Source organism: Ptiloglossa arizonensis, chromosome 9 (genome assembly GCF_051014685.1).
Source record: "Ptiloglossa arizonensis isolate GNS036 chromosome 9, iyPtiAriz1_principal, whole genome shotgun sequence".
NCBI classification, from domain to species: Eukaryota; Metazoa; Arthropoda; class Insecta; order Hymenoptera; family Colletidae; genus Ptiloglossa; species Ptiloglossa arizonensis.
The window spans coordinates 6,771,445-6,790,411 of record NC_135056.1 but is presented as its reverse complement, the minus strand read 5'-3'; the positions used below and the strand labels follow the sequence as shown (position 1 = coordinate 6,790,411).

Genomic DNA, 18,967 nt, shown 5'->3' with positions numbered 1-18,967 from the left:
TTCAATATTTGTTGGAAATTTTTTTCATCGATTTTATCGTTTCGTAACGAGCCTATATGCATTCGATAAGGTAGATTGGTGGTAGAACAGGATTTACGGTTAACGTATAATCCAACGCGCACACTGCAAAAATATAATAAATCATACGACTGGTATAAAAATCACAGACAGCGTACGTGTATTGTGCATCACGTACAATATTACGCATACGTATCACAAACACGAGCAAACCATTGCAAACGTAACGAATAAATATTTACTTCCTCGTCTTTCTATTTCACGAAATGGATTTTTGTTTATTTTAAAAGTCTAGATACTAATGTGCTCAATTTTGGTAAAAATACAACATTGCACAAATTTCACCCAAAAGTACAACTGGAACGATTATTTTGCTTTTGTGATATGCTGTTGTAAATTTCCAACACATCGAGAGAATTAATTCGTTGATATTTGCACGATATTGTTCATTTACAGGAACAATTTTCTTTAATAAAAAGAAAAACGGGAAGAATTTGTTTAGATAGGTTCTTTTTTAATTTTTTTTCTCCATAAGTATAGTTCACTTTATTTTTTAAAGTCAACAATAAAAAATCATACAGCAAAGAACTGGAGAAGCTATCACATTCTTTACAAAAAATACCAAGACTTTTTTCCTTTTTTGTATATTTGTTACGTAGGCATAATTAACGAATGTATAAAAAAAATGTATAGTTTCATTAAACCGACGATAGTATTCCTTTTTTTCGATCAGGAGAATTTTAAACTTAACCTTAAACCATATACAGCAATATATTTATGATTAAATTTCAATTTAATATTTTACTATTATATCTACGTAAAACGTTACTAGTTTATATTAGTAACTTTCTTCAATATTGTTAAAAAGGAAAGTATAGCGTAAAGTGTTCGTTTTAAACGAAATTGTAAACAAATTCTTTGCCTCATGCAAGAAACCAACGTTTGCATCTTTGCTTGCAAATTATCAATTTACTTGAAACTGATTATTAAACTTTCTTACGTAACGTTCGAGTAAATAGTCCCGTGCAACCCATTTGTTGACTAAATGGGGAACAATCGAAAGACAAGTGGAATCGTGTTTGTCTTGATTCGCGTTATCGTCGAATTAAATTGAACGTTAACACGCGTTCCGCCTTCCGTTTCTCCTCAAGGATAAATGCAGTAGAATCTGGACAAATGCAACCTCGATAATTGCACGGAAACCTCATTAGTTGCATCGTGTCGACAAGTGAAGGGGATGGTCACTTAGGAACGAGCGAAGTTGTAGGTGAAAGTAACAGATAATAGTAACCATAAGTATTGGGTACGTGCAGTAACTCCTGTTTAATTGTTTATTGTCAATAAGTGACAAAATTCTCGCCACTGATATCGTCTATTTAGTACGAACGATACATCGACTCGTGCGGTCGATAATCCCAGGCGAGAGTGATAATACTTCAATGTCATCAACTAATGAAAATGAAAATTTTTATATTATCATTGTAACTTCGTTACAGTATCGCTAATGGATTAGCGTTGTTTTTTCTAGGAAAATAACAACCGTAACGACCTTATTCGGACGTTTTTTAATCATACGTTAATTAAAAATTCCTTACACACTATGTATAATTAAAGATAGTGCCTATGAAGAAACACTTGGACTCATTTTCGTTTGTAAAACCTTGCCAATTCATTAGTACTCTTACGACAGTATAGCGAAAGATATGAAAATTTCCTTTGAATTAATAATTAAACAACAAATTTGGTTGTAGACTAAATCAGAATAAGAATAAGAAAGTATTTGTTACAATTTCCAAGTATCTTATACTGTACAGGTTGATTCAGAAATACATGTCCATACTTTAGAGGATGAATCTACATACTAAGAGGAGTAAAAAATGTCCTATGAACGTATGTGTGTCATATGTACTTTAGTTTTCGAGTTATGGATAATTGAAGATAATTTTCAGTGTTAAGAAAAGAAAATTGACTTTTTGAAGACGGATTATCAAAGTATCCACTTAGAGGTAATGTAATAATACATGCTATGGAGAAATGTGAACAGTATCGAGCAATTTTTACTTATTGTTTCGAAGATTAAAACGTTTAATCCGATACGATTCAAATCATCAGTCATCTTCTCAGCTGCGCACAGTACATTATTGGCTTTCGTTGAATACACGATCGATTTTAAACGGTCTCGAAATAGAAGTGTTGAAGAACGAAAAAGACACTTTGAATATTTTTTTTGATTATCCATAACTAAAATCTAAGGTATATAAAACATATACGAACATATAATATTTTTTATTGATATTAGTGTGTAGATTTACGTCATCGATCCATCCCAAGTATGAACACGTATTTCTGAATCACCCTCTTTCTGGTTTTCAAAAGGAAAGAATTTAAAAAAAGAAAGTAATATACATTGAATTCATCGTTGTACATATTTCTGTGTTGTACATTTAGATATTCTTTACTAAGTTTCTCTATTATTTCTTACTATTTTTTCTTTTTTATACATCGGTATATTATTTAATAGAGCAAAAACAATGAATTGAAAATTTTGCGAAAAAAAATTTGTTTCCTTTTCTTTCTAAATAATTGGTCCATGTGTCCGAAGTACATTGCATATGTATTGTTATTACTTGTTATATATCATTTAATTCGTGTAGTTTATGATATCCATGACATATTTATCTCCCTCATCATTGTATCTTTCAATTTCTTTTCTATTTAATATTATTCTCTCTTAGATTACATAATTACGTTTACTTCGAAGGTGACCAAAAACGCACGAGTTGTTTCTCGTTCCGCACGAAGCGTTGATAAAAGTAGCTTATTAAAAATGTTCAATACAAAAATTGTCTCTTGTTCATTTTTCTCATCGAGTGTTACGCGATATATTCGATTTCGAATCGAAATACAAAAGGTCAATTGCTGGAATAAAATCGTTCACCATCCTCGTTAAAAGTCACCGAGCGGACTCGAGCTCGCGACTTTTATCGAGGTAGTCGCTTCGATCGCACGAATCTCGATACTCTCAGGAGATCTTCAGCCTCGTTTTCCTGTAATTATCAAGTTACCATTGTGTTCTCGGTCGACACGAAACGATAAGCAACCAATTAGTTATTTTTCCACAAACATGTCTTTATTACGTTTCACGTACAGATATATGGTGGTTGACTTTCATACGCTGCGCGTACGTAAAGTACGTCGTCGTTGTAAGAAAAATAAAAAAGGGCCCTGTGCTCTTCTTGTTTTCGAAAGTGTTCGTCCGCCCCAGTTTCTTGCAATGGCGATCGTATACAACGGGATCGATGTTAAACACGGTCGCTTTCCACCATTCGTCGTTCTTTCGCGGCTACTAACGAGTCAACGAGGTAGACGTGGATACCCTATTAATTTTCATGCATCAACATTCAGGTAGTTCTTTTCTTTTCACGGCAGAAACGATGACACAACCGGATTCGGTGCGACCCGAAATCGTTCTTCATCCTTAGTTTATATCTGTAATTACGTTGCCGAGATGTCACGATCGTTGTCCGGTAGCAATAATCATAATGCATCGAGGATGAAGTCGATTTGACGAGTCTTGCCTAGAATTTATTTTATATTTATATGTATACAAGGTGTCCAATTTTAATCGATGAATACGATACACTCGTGAACTCTTCTCTGAATAAAATAATTGTTTAGATAAGAAACGAATTACTTCGAGGGGGGCATAAGATGTAATTGGGGAGGGGGGGCATGGTGTAATTATTTTTTCTCTAAGTGGACGTGTAGAGGTGATACCAAGGTCAGTTTTGGTTTTTTAAATAGAAAGATATACTTTTTAATACATTCAACTTGTCGTTCCCTATAAAGAAGTACTTAATAAATAATCCATTTATGTCAAAAAATCAACAGTTTAGGAGATATTTTAACATGAATGTTAAGATACCTACCTGCTTTCAAATGCAGAAAGTGAAAAATACGGAAAGTTATGCATTTAGTAAGTGTTTAAACGATCTGTCTTCATTGTCAATGCATGTTTGTATCCTTCTGAAATCTGTGTACATAGCTCTGAACATTTCTGGTGTAATATTGTGAAACGTCTTTAATATTATTTTATATGGATTAAAAAATATATACTTTCATTTAGATAATCAAAGTTGACCTTCGTATCACTTATACAAATCCACTTACAGAAACAATAATTACATCTTATGCTCCCTTTGAAATCATCCATTTCTTATCTGAACCATTTGTTCATTCAGTGAATAGTTTACGAGTAAATCGTATTTATCGATTAAAATTAGACACACTGTATATAACATAACTATGGATCCATTAAAAGTCTCATTTGAAATAATAATATCAATTAAAGCTCTCAATGACGAGAATCATAACATAAACAAACTTTTCAGTACAAATCCATCGAGCAGTAACCGTTTGATAACGTTAAGACATATTAATGTAAATTTTACGAGATCGAGTGATCCAGACACTATGATTTATATGATCGCTGGATTTCTTCTTTCATGCTCTACAAGGATATGAAATAAAAATATAGGGTGCCATTTAAAAAAATATCGACGATTTTAAATTCTTGTAAAAAATGATACTTGGAGAAAGGATTACACGTTATACGTGCTCCTTCAAACAGTATAACTTTGTCCTGAAAAGTTTTCTTATAGAACTATAACGGAGACATTTTAGTGTTTCTATTTAAATGGGTCACCCTGTATACAAAAGTGTGTATACAGGGTGTATACATTCTCCCATTCAAGTTGACACAATGAAATATCTCGTAGACAAATAATTAAAAAAAAATGAGCGGAACAAGCCTTTTATGATTTTGGGAGGGGATTCGAATGTTCTTATGATTAGTGTTAAAAATGCCACCAGATTGGAAAACTCGTAAGAAAGTTTCAATCCTCTCTCGAAATCGTAAAAGTTGTGTACCACCTTATTCTTTTAATCGGTTGTCTACGAGATATTTCCTTGTGTCAATAATATGAATATGTAATACCTATATTCATATATATATATACAGAGTGTCCAACTTAAACTGACGCAGCGAAATATTTCGTAGACAATTAATTATAAAAAAGGTGGAACATATCTATATACATACATATGTATCGTATATGTATATAAAGGTTTACAGGTATGTGTAGAAAGAACGCTGCAGGCGCATATCTTTTTCCTTTGGTGTAAATTACTGTAAATTAAGTCTTGTGTACAGCGTATTGTCTGTCTGTCTCTCTCTCTTTCTCTCGTTTTCTCTCTCTCACTCTCTCTCTCTCTCTCTCTCTCTCTCTCTCTCTCTCTCTCTCTCTCTCTCTCTCTCTCTCTCTCTCTCTCTCTGTCTCTCCCGCTCTGTCTTTCTTTCACAGACATACTCAAACACACACACACACACCCGTACAATCACGCTCGCTCTCTTTGTTAAATCTCTTTCGTGTATATTATACATTGTGTTGCTCAGAACCTCGCAAACATTTCGTACATTACGTCTCGCGATACTGACGATCGTCCTGCACGCTTTATAAAGGACGAGAAGGATCGCGATAACTTCATCCGTCGTCCTTCTGCAGGAGGAACATCGATGATGAACTCATAACAGCTATATCTACGTACAGTTTCTTTCGATAATTTATCATACATGTATTTGGAATTGCGATGGAATGTCTTCGTAGCTTTTTGGTATGGTTAACCGTTTCATTCAATTCGCCAGTTACTTCGTGTCAGACACGAGAACAATATTCCGACGCGCGTGTGAATGTTACGTGTGTAGCTTTACGCGCGGTTCTGCGCGCAGTGTACAGTGTATATGTGTCGAGGAGAAGGATTTAGTTGTATTTAATAACGGACGGTTATTGCAATTCCTTGTACCGTCGATGGATGCAGCGTCGACAACTCGTTCTAACATTTGACTCGTCGACGACTCGTTTTCACATTCGACTAGCCTCAACGTTCAATTTTGTCAACAATCTTAAAGTTCGATTTACTTACGACTAGTCTCAACGCTCGACTCGTCGACGACTCGTCTTAAAGTTCAATTTCGTCAACCAACTCGTTTCAACGCACGATTGGTCAATGACTCGTTTCAACTTTCAACTTGTCGAGGATTGTTTTTAAGATTCCATTCATCGGTGACTCGTCTGAAATTTCGACAATTTATTTTTACTTTCCAGTGCTCTCAACGTTCAATTTTGTCAACAACTCGTCTTATAGTTCGACTCATCTGTGACTAGATTTAACGCTTGACTCGTCAACGACTCTTTTCAACTTTCAACTTGTCAACAATTCGTCTTAAAGTTCGACTCGTCTATGATTAGATTTAACGCTTGACTCATGAGCGACTCGTTTCAACTTTCAACTTGTCAACAACTCGTCTTAAAGTTCGACTCGCCTATGATTACTTTCAACGCTCGACTCGTCAACGACTCGTTTCAACTTTCAACTTGTCGACGATTTTTCTTAAAGTTCAATTTTATCAACGATTCGTCTTAAACTTCGACTCATCTGTGACTAGATTTAACGTTTGACTCGTCAACGACTCGTTTCAACTTTCAACTCGTCAACAACTCGTTTTAAAGTTCGAATCGCCTATGATTACTTTTAACCCTTGACTCATGAACGACTCGTTTCAACTTTCAACTCGTCAACAATTCGTTTTGAAGTTCGACTCGCCTATGATTACTTTTAACCCTTGACTCATGAACGACTCGTTTCAACTTTCAACTCGTCGACGACTAGTTTTAAGACTCCACTCGTCGATGACTCGTTTCAGCTTTCAACTTGTCAACAACTACTCTTAAAGTTCGATTCATTTATAACAAGTTTTAACGCTCGACTCGTCAACGACTCGTTTCAACTTTCAACTCGCCGACGATTAGTCTTAACGTTCGACTCGCCTACGACTCGTCTCAACGTTCAATTTTCTTATCAACTCGTCTCAACGTACGACTCATCTTCGACTCGTCGACGCAGCGTCCCGTTTGCGACATTGATCGGTGGTTTTATTGTACGCACAGCGCGTGTCGTGACGCGCGTCCGTCCATTTAATAAACGCAATTAAACTCTTCCCTCCGAGTATGGACGAAAGTGGCGCTCGATCCGCTTCCGGGATTGCGCGACGCCCCGCTCACAAGAGCGTCTCTTCGGAATGCACACGACGCGAGTACTCTTCGTCTCGTATCCACAGAGCCGACGTGGATTCCACGAGACGCGGCGCCGCCGAGACTGCAATTATCGTAGCGGATCGTCGCAACGATTTGGTACCGGTTACGCGTGTTGCAACAGCGCCGACCGGGGAGTCCTGTCACTCCCCTTTGTACAAATCTCAGCAGGAGCATTCCTCTTCCCTCGGTAGCTGGTGACTCAGAGGATCCTTCGTGTGAAGAACAGAGAGACGATAGTTCCATCATACATAGAACTGCGGTGAAACGAATTCAGGGATAAGTGTCGCTGGATTTTGTTGGAAGAAAATTACGACATCGAATGTCACGTGCGTGTATTACGATAATCCTGTGCACTCGGATCGGTTCGAGATAAGTTTCAACGAAACTTTACGATTCCTCCGGTGTAGTGGCGCGCAAGTGTCTTTTTGGGGAGCATCGTGGAGGGTGATTCTCTTTTCGATGTAATTGCATCGTGAACAGAGATCCATATTTCACGTGTATGTGGATACACGTGTAGTATTTTATGTATACTTAAATACACGTGTAGTATCTCACGTGTAGTATTTTACGTATACTTAAATACACGTCTAGTATTTCAGGTATACTTAAATACACGTATAGTATTTTACGTATACTTAAATACATGTATAGTATTTCACGTATACTTAAATACATATATAGTATCTCACGTGTAGAATTTCACGTATAATTAAATATACGTGTAGTATCTCACGTGTAGAATTTCACATATACTTAAATACATGTGTAGTATCTCACGTGTAGAATTTCACGTATACTTAGATACACGTGTAGTATTTTACGTATACTTAAATACACGTGCAGTATTTCACGTATACTTAAATACTCGTGTAATATCTCACGTGTAATATTTCATGTGTAGTATCTCACGTGTAGTATTTCACGTGTAGTATTTTACGTATACTTAAATACACGTGTAGTATTTTACATGTATTTACATGTGAAACGAAACATTTCACAACGAACAAATACAAATTTAACCGATCGATCTATTTGTCATCTAGAGTAAAAAAAAATACACAGTTATAAGGCATGCGCTTAATTTCCAGATTAATAAGAGCACTAGAATTAAAAAAAATCTTGAAATATTGTGCGAAAGTAGAATAACGTAGAATCATTTTTGGTTATTGTTATAATAGCGTTTGAAGGAATAAAAAGAATGTAGATTTTTATTATATTCCGTTAAAGGATTTCGAGGCTGACACCTAAACGTGTCGGTGCAAACTCGTGCGCGCCACTGTACACTCGAAACGGTAAATTGAATATTGACTCATTCTGTAAAACGTAAAGCGAAAATGAACAGAAGTGCAAAGGTTTATACGCGTCTCGCGCGTAAACTACGCGTAGAGTCACTCGTCGCCAGTAGTTGATCGGTTTCTGAAAATTCTAATGTCGTTGTTAAATTAGAAGAGTTTCGAAGCTAGAAGACCATCTGCTGTAATCTTGTATTTTTAATTATTAAATTTGGACGATCGAGAACCGAGAGACGTCGAACACTTTTGGTTACAATACTTTGGTTACAAACGTTTCTTTTAACTCTTTCGAACGAATCATGCTCATTGTTCTTATCACGTTCTAACTTTTCTCTTTTATGAAAAGTCAGCGATACAGTATAGAAAATAGCTCGTTCGATCGACCGCTGGCCAGATGACCCTACTCGAATCGAAACGTATGTAATTAAAAAAAAAAAAAAAAAAACAAGGCAATACCGCGTTGCTTATTCGCAGTACCGTCCTTAGCAACTGGTAAACGAATTAATTACTTCCATATTTTATAAAAGACAAACTAACGTAATTGTACCAGTCGTAGGATCCAATTTTTTTTTTAACGTATTTTTAGAGCTATATTATTCTGATAGTAATTTTAAGTTAGAAACTGTTTTCAATTTCATATTACGAGTACTCGTATTACCTATTACTAGTACTCATATTCTTTAAATCTCATATTACGAGTACTCATATTCCTTAAATTTCATACTACGAGTGCTCATGTTTTCAAAATCTTATATTACGAGTACTCATATTTTTTAAATTTCATATCACGAGTGCTCATCTTTTTAAAATCTTACTACGAGTACTCATATATTTTAAATTTCATATCACTCGTAATAGGTAATACGAGTACTCGTATTCTTTAAATTTCATATCACTCGTAATAGGGAATACGAGTACTCATATTCTTTAAATTTCATATCACTCGTAATAGGTAATACGAGTACCCATATTCTTTAAATTTCATATCACTCGTAATAGGTAATACGAGTACTTATATTCTTTAAATTTCATACCACGAGTGCTCATCATTCTAAAATCCTATACTACGACTACTAATATTTGAAAACTTTCGTATCACGAGTACTCGTATATTTTCTTACGAGCACTTTTTCATACGACCTTCTATCCCATTGCATCTAAAATCCACAGCTGCGTTACTTCTCAGATATCAACAGACACCCAGTACCGGAACAAGAATAGCAACAACGATCCCTAAGGACGGTACGAGCAATTCGTATCGAGTACCGTAGTTCCGAAAGACGTGCGAGATCAGCGACGTACATGCCCGAATTACCTTTTTCAGCTCCATGCTACCAGGAGTGCTTGACCGTTGCGGTGGCGGTGAGAACGCTATTTTTTCGTAGGGTATAGTGCCCCGACACAGAGCGCTGGGATCTAAACTGAGAGCAGCCTTCAGGGCATTTTTCTTTAACATTCCGTTCACGTTAGTGGCGTTTGTATTTAGGCCAGCGTGACTAGGGGAGCAGGTACGTGTGTTCGGCGACAAGTTGGTCGCGTCGGGCGGCGTGTCCGAGGAGGCAACCATCAAGGAATCGGAGTTGGTGTCGGTGGTGGTTACACTCTCGTTACCGTTTCTTGTATCAGTCTCCGTTGCATCCACCGTGCTGCTCCTATGACTCTCGACGACCTCCTCTGGACGGTTATTACCATTGTCCGTGTTCCCTAACTTACCGCTATTTTCGATGTTCGTCGAAGTTCGATGTACACTCTTCTCCGCTCGATTCGAGCAATCGTCCTTCCGTTTGCTCTGCAAAGAAATCACGTTGTCTAAATAAATATCAGTGGTACTCGAGAACAGTGAGTGCAACAAACACAGCGATACTACTCGAGGCGTACTCGAGTGGCTCGTTAAGCGATAACCTCGTTGGATACAAGCTGCGAAATCTGTTCACCCTATCGAAACGCTGTCGGTTGGCTATAGAAACTTTAACTCGATGGATCTGGGAGTTGGCACGGTTTAGGGTTCTCGTCTACTGTTTCTCCATCTAAGGGAATTTTACCATCTCGTATCGTCGAGTGATCGTGTTTCATCGAGTTATCTACGTTCCGGATGGACACATTTGGCTAACGCGATGAACTTTCCCTAACGACTAATATCTAATGTAGTCTATCTTCGGAGCAAAACGACGTTCATAAATAAAACAGTTTCAAGGCAAGCGACAAGAACGACTAGGATTCGTTGCGTCTAACGGAAATAAAATTTACAAGAAGATCGTTGCACATGTAGCGAAGCATCTCGATAAGAAACAATTATTTGTTCGTTTCGATCGCACGTTCGATCGAAATTTGAACAATTCCACGAACATGTATGCGTTACGATACGACTAAAGCAACTCTGCAGGAGTTTCATTTCTTTCCTATGATTAAAATGTACCTCCGTATCATCGTTCTCGTCAACGAAATCGTCGCGACTCGTGTTCCCGTCGATTGTTTGCTCGGAGGTAACTGTACTAGAGCCATAGGGATTGGAATGAAATTGCCCTTGCAGACGATCTGTCGGTTGCACGAAACTTTTCTCGTTCGAATGTTCGTTTCTGGGATTCGAAGGAACGGTATTAGCAGCGGCTTGAGCCAGACGCTGGCTCGCTGATCGCGGATCGATTATTCTAGGCTGCATGTATCCACACGCATCCAACTATAAAAATTGTACAATATATGCTATCAAAGATTTCGGTAATCGTAAAATTATTACGAAGAGATTATTAGTAGACGGTGTTCTCGAGGAGTTGGGACACTTTGAAGTTTTGAAGAAGTTGAATTTTTCTTCTTTGTTTTGAATAGTAGCTCGAAGTCTTGAAGACAGTGTTCAAGAGGTTACTGTCTTTAAGACTAATTATTTTTGGAAATAAACAAAAATATTAATGACTGTTAGATTTTTGTTCGCGGAATTTGCACGAAATTGAAACTGAAACGCTTTTTACGAGTATGTTTTTAAGAAAGTGACGTGTTGAAGGCAATTACCTTTATTCACGAGGAACAAAGTCGAAGCGAGAGTTTGAACAATGTGGTATCGTGTTTTGTTTCAAAACGTTTGTTGCAACTGTGAAAATTGTTGCTTATATTGTCGCCAGTATTTTTCACACAGGTGTTTTTAGTATATTATTAATTATGAGCGAAGCAATAGGGCTGGAATTGAAGCAGGAGCCATATGCATGAAGCAGGAATGATTGATCAGTGGTAAGTGAGGAAAACGTATGAAAAATTACATTTGGGAAATTTAAACGTATTTTTCTTGAAACTGTGTTTTCAAAAACGATGTGGAAGATATCTCGAGATTCAATCAATCGATTATTTTGAAATTTTGCAAATAACTTTAGTACAACATATATTAGGCATTGACGATCGATTTTTTGTTATATATTATTTCCAGTAACTTTGGAAAATATAAACAGAAAAACGTAAAACTTCCTTGTACAAATTCGATAGGTCAAATACAAATAGCTGTTATTTTGATAATTTTCACAAAAATGAAAATATTCGTTCGTGCGTAGAATATATATTCTAGTTTCAAGTATTTTCTGAATTTTTGTTCCAGGTAATTCCGTTTGGCAGAAATCCTGTACACCGTCAGGCAAATTTAAAAAAAGGTCATTCGGAGGGATGCTGTTGAAAATCTAAATAAATAACATTTAAAATGAAGTTCACTCTGCTATTAGTTCATACTGTAAAATATGCCACAAAAATTTACATCGATGAAACGTTTACTTTTTTTTTATATTTTAAAATATTAGTAATTTTTTTCTACTGACATATTAAGATACGAGTAACTTTTTTTCTACAGATGTTTTAAAATATTGGTAACTTTCTACTGATATTTTAAAATACAAGTACCTTTTTTTCTACCGATGCTTTAAAATATTAGTAACTTTTTTTCCAATCGATGTTTTAAAATATTAGTAATTCTAAATATTCTACTGATATATTATATTAAGATACGAGTAACCTTTTTTCCAATCAATGTTTTAAAATACGAATAATTTTTGAAAGTGTCAAAGTGTCCCAATCCCTTAAGTTCAAACGCAAAGTTGGTCGAAAAGATGATACTCACTTCGGATTGTACATTGATACACTCTGCTTCCGGATCCGGCCTCATGATCGTTATCTCGCGATCGCAGATCGGTAAAATATCAAAGTTAGGCGTTGGGTGATTGATCACGTCGGGATCCTGCGAAAATAATTACCAATTGGAGTACATTTATTCGTATCGCTACCGCGAACCGGTTTATCCAGTCTTACCTGTAGGCAATAACCGATTCTTTCGACAATCGTTGCAAAACTAGGCCTATTCTCGGGACGTGGATGCCAACATCGCGTCATTATTCCATAAATAGGATCGGGACATCCCGCTGGTTTTTCCAGACGACCACCCGATGTTACCATCGACATTGTTTCTCTATTAGTACACCCTGTATAGGGTATATATCCGAAAGACATGATTTCCCACAATAAAACGCCGAACGCCCTATGGATAACAATTTATCAAATGGATATTTATCGTCGACATTACCTCGTAAACGTAACGTCAATTGTTCGTTGAAAAGTTTACGTTAAGTCCGACTGGATATCATAAATCTGAGACAATTAGGTGAAAACATGCGTAAAAGAGTCTTCTGGTAATCTAGCCGTGAAACATCGACTTCTTCCAGACTTTTTTCCGAAGAAACTATAAAACTTTTTCATCCGGAGTTTCCGCATATGTATTTACACATGTTTACGCTATATTCACGATTTTTTGTCAACGAAAATAATAAAAATTGTTGGAATTGTGCAATCTTAAGCGAAGCGTGTTTTGATAAACTGGTCCGAATGGTTTTGCTTGTGTGGAACGAAAAAAAATCAAACAGTAACTTGATTATTATGGAAGCGAGTATGGAAAGAGAAAAATCTCGAAAATTAAACAAATGGAGACTTTTAAAGGTTGAATATCTATTTTTTGCTGTTTTTTTCTTTCGTTTTTAAAGAAACGAAACTCTTTCAACTTTTGTCGAAATAATAGAAGGAAACAACAAATTTTGAGATCTGTGGTTCGTGTGATAAAAGATTCTCTCTAAATTTAAAGTATTATAAATCGATTAACTGGAACTTGAAATGTTCTTTTAGCCTGTTTAAAAAATAAGGATTCGAGAGAAATGCGTTTAAAGTTTTGGTACGCATACTATGAGCAATACTCTGTTCTCTTTAAACATGTGTAACTTTGTTTCATTTACAAACTAGAAGAAATCTTTCAGCACAGATATTTTCAAAGGTATATACTTTGACAAAATATAGAAAAAAAATCGATTCTTTGAAGCCGAATCACCAGAATACTCCCTTAACCCAATCAACGTAAACTACGAGTCAGTGTACTCCTTTAACCCATTCAGTTTAAATTACGATCGTAGTTTTACAACAATATATTTACTCTAAGAGAATTTTCGATCGTAAATCTTTCTATCTTAATCGTTTCTATTTATAGCTACCAAGTGGAAAATATTATGACCATAACTGTAATACTATTCCCATTTTGTAAATATCGAAGTAAAATGTAAAATATGTATCATCGTGTCAGTGCAGCGGTTTGTTGTCGCGAAGAACTAAAAGTTAAATAAATTAAAAATGAACATGTAACTCGATAAGATAGAAAACGCATTTCGCGATAAATATCGTAATCTAATGTTTCTTTAATTTTTACGATTTTACAAAACTCGAAATCGTACGATTTTCAAACTATTAAACATTGAAATTGAGAAATTATTGTATTGGATTCTTCGAAAGCCAAACATTTAATACCTCGAACAGTCATTAATATTCTACGATATTATAGTTTTGTTTAAAAAACACCGATTTCGAAGTTTTTGGAAATGAACAACCCCGAAACGAACGAAAATTATGTTTGTTCGATTCAATCGTTTAAATTACGATCTACGCATTTTTTAATATCTTCGAATTGAAAAAAGATATTATTTTATTCAAAATAATAAACTATCTATTAAAGTTTTCCGAGTGTCGACGCAATATCGTCAATTGTTATTCACAACTGAAATTGGCTACATCGAGTCGACAATTTTGTTGAAAATTAATCTCAGAGATAGACAATGATAAATATTATTCGCGTGTTACATCGGTATACATATAATCAACGTTAAAAATATCGTGAAATGCATTTGCAATGCATTTGGCGAGTTCACTGTATCGATTTCAACCTGTGCAAGATGATTTTCTAAATTTAATCGCTGCGATGACCTAAAAGATAAGCCCGGCTCTGGGTAATTTAACGTTAACAACGATATTACGAACAATTATTTAGCAAAAGAAAATCCACGAATCTCGACGATCAAGATTGTTGATTTAAACAGCGATAAATCCACCGCGTATGATATTTTGAAGTAATTTATTAAATTAACACGATCTTTTTATTTGTATCAAAACCCGTAAAAACTTTTGCATATGCTCAATATTGTTTACAAAAACACCAACTACCGAGAACCTCGACGACAATAATGTTGTAATACATTGTTGCAAAATCTATGAACGTGATTCGTTGTTACAGGACGATTGATTAATACCAGAGCTGGAACCATTCGAATAATTTAATAATTAAATATTTAATAGGTACTTAAATCCCACGAATAAAGTTGCGAATATTTAAATATTCAAGTAGTACTAATTCAACGATCAAACGCAGCTCGGTTCTCCAAAAGTGGTAGAAATTAAACATTATAAATTTCCCTTCCATGGCTAAATCAATGAAATATTTTTTTTTTAATATTCCTATTTTTTCGTTTGCCGAAAGAATCGCTTCAAAAAATGTGTTCTCTTTAGAAAAACAGAAATATATAAAGTGTCGTCGATAAAATATTTTTAGACGAACTTTAAGATCTTGATAAATAGTAAATGTAGCTTGGTATTATGAAAAATCGATACATAACACAGCGACAACGAGCCAAGTTAAAATTGTTTTGTTTGATAACATTGCTACTCGATATAAACAACATAATATAATAATATAGAAATGAGTGAACGTTACAAAATAATGTTAACAATTATATTGCGAGAAAAACAAATATCCAGATACTCGATCATGTATTCGATATTTGAATCTCGATTTAATAGAAACAATATAATAGAGGGGTATAAAAATAGCCGAATGTTGTAAAATAATGTTAATAAATTATATAGCGAGAAAAACAAATATCCAGATACTCGATCATGTATTCGCTGGATATTCAGATACTCAATCATGTATTTGTTGGATATTTGAATCACCAAAGTGCGAATACACGATTTAATACAAACAATATAATACAGGGGAATAAAAATAGCCGAATGTTGTAAAATAATGTTAATAAGTTATATAGCGAGAAAAACAAATATCCAGATACTCGATCATGTATTCGCTGAACATCCAGATACTCGATCATGTATTCGTTGTACATTTGAATCACCGTAGTATTCGAATACTCGATTTAATGAGAACAGTATAATAGGGACGTATGGAGCTAGTAAACTGTTATAAAATAATATTGAAAAAATTATATAGCGAGAAAAGAAATGGAATTCTATTCGTAGTTCGTACAGTCTGAACCTAGTTCAGAAAAATTCAACGAACTGTCCCAGCCCTGTTGAATATCGAACGAATACTCACCAGACATCGGTCTTCGTTGTGAATATTCCGTCCAAGAAACTCTCCGGGGGCATCCATTTTATAGGCAACATGGCCTTGCCCCCTTTTCTGTAATAATCGCTTCTGTAAATATCCTTAGCCATCCCGAAATCCGCGATTTTTACAATGCGACCGGGTCCCTTGCACGTGAGCAAGCAATTTCTCGCCGCGATATCCCGATGAATGAATCGTGCCTCTTCCATGTACTTGCAGCCGTTCGCGACATCGTAGCCGCACATTATAAGGTCCAGCATCGTCAACGATGTGGGACGATCCTGCCAAAACAGGAATACATGCACCCCATTGACGACCAGCGCCAAAACTTAACAGTTGTACCTGTTTAAATTATAATCCAGAACGGCACACAGTTAAAGGAAAGCAACGGAACACACCAAGCGAAATTAAGATACGCCAACTAGAGATAAGCCAACGATAAATACTGATAGAAATGAAGAAAAGAAGAAGAAGAAAAAAAAAAATAGAAAAAGGAAACGAAATTCTACGTGCGTGACCGTAAACCGAGTATTCTCGGCGCGAGGCCGATGCGCGCGCAACTAAACGGGTAACGTCGCTTCGAAGAAAACACTACGAACGAAAAGTAACGCCGTGCGTGGTGTTCTCGATGATTATTTACCGCGCGTGGTCTCTCCTCGCGTAGGAAATTCTTCAGATTACCACCGGCGAGCAACTCTAAGACTATGTATTTCGGATTTTTGTCGAACGAGACGCCGATGAAGTGCACTATGTTCGGGTGATTGAATTTGCTCATTATCAGAGCCTCCATCATGAAATCGGCCTCGGTTTGGGGTCTGGACGAGGAGGGTATGGTCTTCACCGCGACAGGATGTTCCTCGTTGCGTCTGTATTTGTACACACCTTGAAACACTTCGCCGAATGCACCTTGCCCGAGCGGTCTACAAATTAATTAACCGTAGTACATCTTTTTCTTTTCTTTATTTCCGCCGCGTGGAAAAAAAACACATGGGCGGTTAGATTCGTGAGATGTGTTCATCTACGTTTACTGTCGGGTCTGTACTTACTTAACCAACGTGATATATTCACGAGGAATTTGCGGCAAATCTTTAAAGCTATAGAGATTTCCAGCGAACTCGTAGTTCGGATTGAATTCGGTCATCATGGTATCGGAAACGGCGCGCAGCGACGTTAATTCCGTACCATTACCAAACATAACTTGTCGCCGACGTAAAAGCGCCTTTCGACTTTGATAACGATTATCTATCGACAAAAGCGATTCGTGCTTGTAATTGAGGAACATTCGTACCGTGATCTCGTTTTTATACATTCATATTTATTTCTCTATAGTACTCGATCGGATTACGGGAATCCGATGTTTTCGAAATTACGTAAAATTACATACGTCACAATATTATTTAGTATTTTCTTACACAGTAGTAGGCAGAGAGCAGTGAAAGCAAAGAGTAGGCCGATGCTCACGGCTATGAGCAGAATCATGAACGTTTGGTGCGTAACCTTCGAATCGTCAGCCACTGCAAAACAATGGGATTAATTGTAACTTCGTTTGGAAATCAGCTATTAACGACACCGTAGCCGCGGCCATTTGTTATTTCGAAGTTCGTGGCCATCTTCGAAACCATTGAAATAGAACGGATCCGAATCGAAAAGATAAAAAAATACAAGTGTATGAAATATAAAGTAAAAAATATTTACAGAGTGTAATAATACGGTAAAGCGTTAGAGCGTAAACTATAAAAATTATTCTACATGTTTCTGCAACTTTCATAACACTTGTGTCATTTTTCCTTCTTCAATTTAGACTGTACTGTTTCGATAGTTTCGATTGTACACGATTGATCGTGAGCGTTAAACGGAAGTAATAAATGGTTACGACCATATTTGATGTTGTATGTTTACAATTCGGTTAAAACGCGTGTAAATAAATAAAGGTGTTCGATACTCACTGACGCACGATCTCGAGTCGTTGCTCAACAACCATCCAGGTGGACAGAGACATTTTGTCTCGCTGAGATACTGATCGAGAGCGACGCATCGAAAGTCGCAACCACAACCACTGATAGCGGGAATAATGTAAACTTCACCAGGTCCATGATTTATCGCTGGCTGGAAGTGAACGTGCATAAGGTCACGGCTGGTGTACGAGTAGCCACCTTCCCCATTTCCGGTTTCTTTATGACCGGTATCACCACCTAAATCATTGATACGGATTGATACATTGAACAAAACGACAGTAAACGTTTCACCGATCTAATCGAGTTGTTTGTACACAGAATGATCGATCAACGAGATCCTTTCGCGATTTTAACGTTTCGTAACGAATGAAATTTGACTATTTTTATTATTTCCATGGTTTATACCTGATTATTTCTAGGGATCGAGAATCGTTGCGTTGATATCGATTCTGATCAATGAAACAATTTCAAAGAATTGTTCCAACTATAGTTACCAAGAACCAAGATTAAGGAACACGAGTCTGGTTACCTCTCCACAAGCACTGAAATTGTTATGTACATTACAAGGAGATATGTATATTTAGACACTTGGTTCTTAAGTTAATTGTGTATGTACATACGTATACACTTGGTTCTTAAGTTAACTATATATGTGTGTGTGTACATAAGTGTACACTTGGTTCTTAAGTTAACTATATATGTGTGTGTGTACATAAGTGTACACTTGGTTCTTAAGTTAACTATATATGTGTGTGTGTACATAAGTGTACACTTGGTTCTTAAGATAACTATATATGTGTGTACATACGTGTACACTTGGTTCTTAAGTTAACTATATATGTGTGTGTACATAAGTGTACACTTGGTTCT

General features: G+C 36.1%; 1 protein-coding gene across 7 annotated transcripts in view; it reads right to left on the bottom strand.

Annotated features, from left to right (window-relative positions):
• Window positions 1-2,721: 2,721 nt before the first annotated feature.
• Alk (Anaplastic lymphoma kinase) overlaps window positions 2,722-18,967 on the bottom strand; it is a 46,077-nt gene continuing 29,831 nt past the window's right edge. For 2 of the 7 annotated variants that reach the window (XM_076320401.1, XM_076320402.1), the window contains exons 17-25: window positions 18,089-18,334; window positions 17,555-17,656; window positions 17,189-17,384; window positions 16,783-17,062; window positions 16,131-16,423; window positions 12,743-12,968; window positions 12,555-12,671; window positions 10,881-11,141; window positions 9,226-10,253 (exon numbers count right to left, since the gene is read on the bottom strand). In XM_076320401.1, the coding sequence (XP_076176516.1) occupies window positions 9,654-10,253; window positions 10,881-11,141; window positions 12,555-12,671; window positions 12,743-12,968; window positions 16,131-16,423; window positions 16,783-17,062; window positions 17,189-17,384; window positions 17,555-17,656; window positions 18,089-18,334 (2,321 nt within the window). In that variant the 3' untranslated portion in view covers window positions 9,226-9,653. The other 5 variants (XM_076320405.1, XM_076320404.1, XM_076320403.1 and 2 more) reach the window with 5 other exon arrangements.